The 8682-nt window shown below is 41.8% G+C and overlaps 1 protein-coding gene across 1 annotated transcript; it reads right to left on the bottom strand.

The window, feature by feature from the left end:
• Nucleotides 1-938: 938 nt before the first annotated feature.
• On the bottom strand, nucleotides 939-5450 carry LOC146611240 (tubulin alpha-1A chain). The gene is made up of 4 exons (XM_085344109.1): nucleotides 5388-5450; nucleotides 2392-2614; nucleotides 2157-2305; nucleotides 939-2058 (listed from the first exon to the last, which is right to left on the bottom strand). The coding sequence occupies exons 1-4, from the start codon at nucleotides 5388-5390 to the stop codon at nucleotides 1078-1080; spliced, it is 1356 nt and encodes a 451-aa protein (XP_085200235.1). The 5' UTR covers nucleotides 5391-5450; the 3' UTR covers nucleotides 939-1077.
• Between the last annotated feature and the right edge of the window lie 3232 nt (nucleotides 5451-8682).

The raw sequence follows: 8682 nt of genomic DNA, 5'->3' as shown, positions 1-8682 counted from the left end.
TATTTTTATTTTAGTTGTAGTGGAATACTTTTGGCTGCAGCCTTATTTTCCATGAGGTTGTCACAGCAGATGGATCCACATATTTGCTTTAGCCCAAACTTTACACCGGTGGCTGGGTTTGTGTGTCCTTCCAGTCTCACACCGTGGATCTATTGTGAGTTGAAGGTTTCAGTTTAACAGTTCATACTATTTAATTATTAAATTTTGAAGACCGCATTGTAAACCTCAGGATCCTCATTACGGTCTAAAGATTTGTCACAGTGCAAGGATTCCTAAACTGTGGGCTGGGGCCCCCTGGTGGACCATAAAGGTACTGCAAGCGGGCAACAGCCAAGTTATATATTTACATAAACATATTTATTTATATAAAAACTTAATCAAAGGTGGTTAGTTTATGATATTATTCATTACTTGACCTAAATTTACTGCTTTTGTATTAAAGTTTGTGGCAGGTGGGTCACACGGGCTGGTGCTATTACAGTTGTCGTACCTAAGCTTTGAAAGAGTCTTCCTTTGTCATTCAGGTCGGCTGAATCACTCAGATATTCAGCAGGTGAATTTTAAACACCTGCTGAAAACTGATTTTCTTAGCTTGACTTTAACTATTGAAACTTCAAGCAATGGTTCACACTAATATTTAAAATCTGTATTTATGAACAGTAGTTATAAACACGGCTGTAGGATTTATGTATCGATTACAAGAAAAAAGATTGGAACGCTATTGAGAAAACTAATCAGCTTTTTACATGCATGTTTAAAAACATATGAATTTGAAACATCTTAAATTACATGATTCAAACCTTTTTGTGCTACTTACTCATGACTAATATGTCGTAAAGTTTCTGAATATTTAAAAATCATTCTGAAAATATCATTTTGAATATCACTGAATATTTAAAAGACAAACAGTTAAACAGTTTTTCATCACAGAGGTTTTATTTAGAGCATAGCCAAACTTGACATTTCCAAGGGTTTAGAACTGAACAGCCAAAATGACAAAACATTTGTATTTGGAATGCTTTAAAGGAAACATTTTAGTCAAATATTTCCTTTTTAACTAATGCCTTCAGGTCCCTTTCAGTACTCCTCTCCTTCCTCCTCTCCCTCACCCTCAATGGAGTCAACTCCCACCTCCTCATAATCCTTCTCCAGAGCTGCCATGTCCTCTCTGGCCTCGGAGAACTCTCCCTCCTCCATACCCTCACCCACGTACCAGTGAACAAAGGCACGCTTAGCGTACATCAGATCGAACTTGTGGTCGAGCCGAGCCCAGGCCTCTGCAATAGCAGTGGTGTTGCTCAGCATGCACACAGCCCTCTGGACCTTGGCCAGATCTCCACCAGGAACCACAGTGGGGGGCTGGTAGTTGATGCCAACCTTGAACCCAGTGGGGCACCAGTCCACAAACTGGATGGTGCGCTTGGTTTTGATGGTGGCAATGGCAGCGTTGACATCTTTGGGCACCACATCACCACGGTACAAAAGGCAGCAGGCCATGTACTTGCCGTGACGAGGGTCACATTTCACCATCTGATTGGCTGGCTCAAAGCAGGCGTTTGTGATCTCAGCCACTGAGAGCTGCTCGTGGTAAGCCTTCTCTGCAGAGATGACTGGAGCATAGGTGGCCAGGGGGAAGTGGATACGGGGGTATGGCACCAAGTTGGTCTGGAACTCTGTCAGATCAACATTGAGGGCACCATCAAAGCGGAGGGAAGCAGTGATGGAGGACACAATCTGACCAATCAGCCTGTTCAGGTTGGTGTAAGTAGGACGCTCGATATCAAGGTTCCTACGGCAGATATCGTAGATGGCCTCATTATCTACCATGAAGGCACAGTCAGAGTGCTCTAGGGTGGTGTGGGTGGTCAGGATGGAGTTGTAGGGCTCCACCACAGCAGTTGACACCTGGGGAGCTGGGTAGATGGAGAACTCCAGCTTGGACTTCTTGCCGTAGTCGACAGACAGACGCTCCATCAGCAGGGAGGTGAAACCAGAGCCGGTGCCACCGCCGAAGCTGTGGAACACCAGGAAGCCCTGAAGACCAGTGCACTGATCAGCCTGAGGACAGAGAGGAAGAGATGACAACCAGTGATTATTTTATTTAATTTGTCTTTCTGAAGATAAAGTTGAAACAAGCTGCTGTAAATTTAGCCCACCAGTTTGCGGATCCTGTCCAGAACCAGGTCAATGATCTCTTTGCCGATGGTGTAATGTCCACGGGCGTAGTTATTGGCAGCATCCTCCTTGCCTGTGATCAGCTGCTCGGGGTGGAACAGCTGGCGGTAGGTACCACTGCGCACCTCATCTATGAAAACAACATTACGTTAGTTTTGCTTTAAAGATGTTTTAATTTTCCTACATTAGTGTTCAGCGAGCGGTGATGACACTTACCGATGACAGTGGGCTCCAGGTCCACAAAAACAGCTCTGGGGACGTGCTTTCCAGCTCCAGTCTCGCTGAAGAAGGTGTTGAAGGAATCATCTCCTCCTCCAATGGTCTTGTCACTGGGCATCTGTCCGTCCGGCTGGATCCCATGTTCCAGGCAGTAAAGCTCCCAGCAGGCATTGCCGATCTGGACACCAGCCTGACCAACGTGGATGGAGATACACTCACGCTGTGGAGAGAAGAAAACAAAGCGATAAGGGGGGGGGGGTTAATTTAGCTGTAAATGTATTCATTTATTTATTTATTTATTTATGCAAAAATAAAATAATTTATTTATGCAAACAAAACAAAGGACAAAACTGTTCAAAGTGTTTTTCTTCATTCAGTTGTTTTGGGTGAGAGTCACTTTTACTGATCCAAACATGTTCTTTTATTAGCAACAACTAGTCTTATTTTTTTCCCGCCCAACAGGTGCACTGGATTGTGTCTGGAACCTCGTTGCTATGCGACAAACCCTTCACTCTGGCAACCGATGACGTCGGGGCTGTTGAAATTCGTTGGGAAGCGTGAATATTAGAAAAGGTTGAGCCGTTAAAGGAGAAAAGTTTAGTCAAGGAAGCAAGGCAGCCATAGTGGTAATGCCCACGGGCAGGGCCGGCCCGTGGCATAGGCCGTATAGGCAAATGCTAAAGGCGCGGTCCATCAGGGGGCGCCACGCCAGTGCCACAAATGTTGAAAAAAAAAAAAAAAGTTGGTACTATTATTTCTACATACAAAAAATAATCCCACGTTAATTAAAATGCAAAGTAAAGCTTATTTAATAGAAATATTATTTGTTACAACAAATAATCCCCGCACGGTGCGCCCCCTCCCTTCCCGTATCATGGTTCCTTTTGGACGTCACCACATCAAAAAATCAACACAAGATGTCAAAACGGCCAAAACTGTCAGGTGCCCAGGGAAGAAAAAAGAGAAAAGAAGAGGAGGAGAAACGAGAAAAAGAGGTAGGTAACGTTAGCCTACATGAAATTATTTGTCTGAATGTGATAGTAACCTAAATTTTTAGCATTAAGCTAATGTTACATGATTCGCTAATTGCTAATCAATAAATAGCTAGTTAACTGTTTTAACGTCAGTTAATATTGTGGAGGGGGCTAAATTGTTATGGAAAATAATAATGTAACGTTAGGTAATTACAGTACTCCCACCTTTCCCACCATTCCTCATTTGTATTCATCTTTTAAGCAGGTGTTTTTTGTTTACATTGTTATTGCCTTCTGGTTAGCTAACGTTTACCCTGCAGGTAATAGTCACTTTTCCACCCCTGTATATATTATAGTTGAAAGCCTAGTTGTTAAAGTGCACATCATTAGTGTTAATTAAGCAATATCACATGAGAGGGAATGCTGTTTTTTAATATGAGCACTGCTGTGATTCGGTCAAAGATAATCATAACATAACATTCTCATATGATATTATACTGTTACTTTGCATTCTGCTATTCAGCATTTCACTGTAATGATGACAATAAATTGAATCTAATCTAATTTGCATATCAGTTAACATCATACATATATCTCTTTGGTTTTTCATTTATATTATATCATTTCATTTTATTCCTGGAATCATATGTTTTTATTATTAGACTTTAATACTCAGTGGTGTCACATACTCCTCTCTTCAGATGCACTGTTGAAGTTTCTAAATCCCACCCCTGGGCCATCTACCACATCTACCGCTGCTGCCTCCACTTCAGCAGCACAACCCACCAGTGATGCAGCATCAGCAGCACAACCCAGCCATGATGCAGCAGCATCAAGCGGTCTTCCTGTTGCCTTATTTATATTGTATTTTTAATTTATTTTATCCAACTTGTTGACACGTTTTATTGTGTTTATGTATGTAAAATTTATTGTATTTCATATATTCATTTTTTACTTTTTGTATTCATTTATTTATTCGTATATTTTTTTATCTTGTTAATTATTCTGATTGTGAATTTGCTTTCTTTAAGTAAAAAAAAAGGTCAAAGACAAAGCTATTCAGTTTCTTGTGAGTACATACACTACACTGCCGATGTAGGGGGGCGCCACCTAAAATCTTGCCTAGGGCGCCAGATTGGTTAGGGCCGGGCCTGCCCACGGGTATTGATTTCACAGCATAATAACTGCATGCGTTGAACCACCAGTCAAATGTGGAAAAATGGCTCAAAAGTTTGCCAGTTTAGCCCCAAAATGCGGTTTTGCCCCCCCCCCAAGTTACGCCATCTTTGCCATCAGAGAATTGATCATTTTAATTCAGTGTTAGGTCTGTCTATATGTTAATGCCACTGATTTCGACTCATCACTGAAACTAAACCGTTATAACAGAAAATACTACTAGGTTGCCGGCTGTACATCTGCTAGGTGGCTGGCTGTGCATCAGTGCGGTAACTATCAGCCCGGGAGAGTCCGTTACTCGCATGCATTTTTAATGGCTTGCCGCGCTGACAGGGCATTTTCATCCAGTTTTCCCTAAGGATTGGGTTACTGTGGGTGTGGGGCATTCTTTTTAAGCTGATACAGCTTAATGCCATTCTCCCTGCCAGTGCCGTGCCCTTACAGCCCGTCGCGGTCACGACTAGTGATGACCGGGGCTTTTGTCATGCCAGTGAGAGAATAAAATACCGCAGAGTCACCGGCTGGACTGAAGCCTCCATTATTCCCTCTGTCCACCCCTGAAAACCTCTTTTGTTCGGTCTGCCCGCCACGTCCCCCAATTGAAAGGCGTCAGAGCATCTCCCCATCTCAAGCTGGGACTAAAACCCCCCACACTACACTGCAAGAAATTGAATATCTATATAGCAAAATCAGCCACACAGTTTTAAATCCCACTTTTCATTTAAAGGTAAAGCAACCCTCCGTTATAAGAGCTCAACTTACAAATCACACCCACCTTCTTCTTTTTTTTTTAAGTGTGCCTCAAGTATGGCCTGTTAACAAAGCTTTTTTAAAAGTTCTTACCATTTTGTTATGTTATAGTCGCGGTGGAGGTTGGCAGAAGCTCCTCGATAAGCAGTCTTACAATTCGACTGTTATGGGGTCGATGTAAGAGATAATGGCGCACATGAGGATGGACAGAGGTATATATGCAAGGGAAGACCCGGCGCCGGTGGCTGCTGCGCCCTATTGGCCAATCTCCCGTCAGTCTGACGTTTCGAATCATTCCGCGGCTTTCGATTGGATAAGCGGTTCTCCTCACTGCAAGGACCGCCCAGCAGACCCCACCCTACTATCCTGCCGTATTGTGCTGCAAGCATGGCGCCTCTGATTATGGGAAAAATGCTGCGTAATTTTCAGCATGTTTGTGCCAGACAGACCCGGCTGCTCTACACAAACTCTCCATATGTCGCTCCTCATGCTAAAACTAATAAACAAAAACAGAATAACTAATAGGAAGGCTTATAATAAAATTCAAGAAACACTTAAAAAGTGAAAACTGTATTCACTTTTATTTATAATTGATTTTATCAGGTTTTATCCATAATACATCTTATTTTATTTCACATTTTCCAATACAAAATCAATCAGCTAATCTTTCTTCAAATCGCCCCTCCAATTTGTTACCATCAGACTGAATTTCAAGCCTTTCACCGGATATATATGGATCTTCCAGTGTCTTACTTTTCCTTAAGGCTATATTATAAAATGTGCATTTGCAGTTAACCTAAAGAGGAGTTTAAACACCCATCCACGTTGGCTGGCAACAACAAAACTTTAGTTATTATCAAACCATCACTGTTAAATGTATTTTTGATATGACCTTTGTATGTTTTCATGCATACAGATTTTTACATACTGTTCAAAATTTACTGCCTTCTACATGATACGGTAGATGTGGTGTTTTATTGAGCAGATTAACAGCCATTTGGCTTTGTTTTCCTGTCTTCTTCAGATAAAAGAGGTCAAACTGCCCAGTCATATATGAGGGACATGTAGGCCAACGACGCCCAACCCCCAGCCCCCCTCCCAAGATTTAACGGTTGCTAGGAAATGAATAAAGGAGTTGCCTGGATACACACCAGTATCCACATAGACCGCCTTTATCTGGTGGTCACGTGGTCCAGCTTAAATAGTAGCATTAAGGGCCTGCACTGCAGCTGCCTCTGTGGTGGGATATAAGCCACGTTTTTCCTAAAATCTATCATCACTCCTCGGTCTGTAAAGAAACAGGCTTTTTCTTCCCTACATGTGCATGCATCCTTGTCTTATCGAGCCAGTGAAAATTTAAAAATGTCGTGAGGATGTCAGGGTGGGGCTGACTGATTCCATGCATGGTGCACTTCATCCAAAGCATCACTCTTTCTTAAGACTGTGAATGCGGCTCTTCTGGTTTCTTAAACCTTCAGATTTCAGTGAAACGGACCATAAATTGGTTTTCATGGGCCAACTGGCAGGGAGTTAAGCACTTTGGTTTCTAACAACAAATGAAACTCTATGACAACAGTTGTCCCAGAGTCCCAAGTGGTATCCCATTGAACGAGGGGCTGCTTTATGTTGAGACTCAGACCCGAGAGATGTGTGTTTACAGTAACAGCAGATGGAAAACGAGACTAGATTTTATTGTCTTTTCTCATCATCTAAAAAAGGATCCCAAGAAACAGTTGTGTCAGCATTAAAAAATCCACGTTTTTGTTTGTTTTTTTACCTCTTATCATCCTGATTTATCCTCTGCTTACATGGCACAGGTTATTGAATTGAAGGTTGTTTAAACACTTTTGAGTATATATGATTATGATTATATTACCCGTTACTTAGATTTTGTATATTATATTTTATAGCTTAGTTAATATTGTTTATAGCTCCATATAAACTGCATGTGCAAACACCCTATCCCCTTGCATCCTCTCCTCTCACACTGACCCCTCTACATTCCTGAATCTTCTCTTTGGTCTTCCCCATTTCCTCTTGCCAGACAGCTCTCTTCAACATAACTTTTCCCATTATATTTACTACTGCTCCTCTGCACATGTCCAAACCATCTCAACCTTGCCTCTCATAGCTCTGCTACCATCAGCTGTGCCTCGTGTCCTTCCATCAGTGCCATCATCTCCAACAACAACATAGCTGATCATATAGCAATATTATATGTCATCCACCCTTTTGATGCCAGAGACCCTTCGTGACGCAACCCTCACGGTTTGTCCGAGCTGGAGATGGGCACCAGCGATTCTTGTGGGTTAACATCTGGACCAAGCATGCCACCTGGAATTTTTGAGCAAGCGTATTGCCACACAGTGTATGTAAAACACAGATTGTATAAAAGACGGACATAGCTTCCAAGTCTGAAAAGTGAATCATGCGTTCTTTTTAATGGTTACATCGGGGGACTCCGCATAGACGCCGATGGGGAAAACCCTCAGACTTAACATCTGTAAAAACTTTACACACCTTTACCATTTTTATAATACTGATGTCCATACATTTTGCCCAGATACACAGGAGCATAATAGTAGGGGAGACCGGGGATAGTTGTAACGTGGGTCAGTTGTAACACTTCCAATTTCTCCAATCAGGGCTAAGTTTCAAATGATGTGACTCATCCTGTGCATGCCCAACTCAGTTCTGCTATCACATGTGAAAAATCAGCACATTTCGTCAAACACAGACAATTTAACATGAAAAAAAGTAATTTGTATGCCAAAAAGTAAGTTTTTCTACTTTATTTCAATTTCTAATAGCATTATCTGCTTTGCAGTTAAACTCATCAAACTTAAATTATGTTATTTGTATGTCTATGGGGATATATTCTGTGTAGGTCTTTAGTGCTAATGTTTTAGCCGTTGGCTGTAATGTTAGCTAGTTCATGGCTATAGGAGTCTGGGTCAGTTGTAACAGCAACAGTCTGGGTTAGTTGTAACAATAATGCAGATGTTACAACTTACCACACTATTACTTTAACTTATATTAAACAAGTTGGGGCAACGACATCAGCAGAGAGAGGTTCACTGGTCGCTTTTGTATATGCGGTTAATGCCATTAGCAACACAATTACTTCACTGTTTGTGTTCCCACACATACATTATGCAGACCACTGTGTCAGAGATGGACCAGTAGGAAGTACTGGTAGTGGAAATAAATCAGGATGGGTGCAAGAAACAGATTTCCTCATCTTTCTGAAGCACTTTGCAAACCACACCAAGGTAAGCCATGATAAAAAGTAATGGAATTGCGATGCTGGTGAACAACTACATTTTTTCAGCTTCATTGTTATGTTCAAAATTGGTGCAAGAGTTGTAGGTTATAATGCCCACTGAGC

The sequence above is a fragment of the Diplotaxodon limnothrissa genome, linkage group LG20 (assembly GCF_057381915.1).
Source record: "Diplotaxodon limnothrissa isolate DT_005_m linkage group LG20, D_limnothrissa_male_GT1.1, whole genome shotgun sequence".
NCBI classification, from domain to species: Eukaryota; Metazoa; Chordata; class Actinopteri; order Cichliformes; family Cichlidae; genus Diplotaxodon; species Diplotaxodon limnothrissa.
The sequence above is the reverse complement of the archived record's forward strand: the minus strand, read 5'-3'. Positions and strand labels throughout refer to the sequence as shown.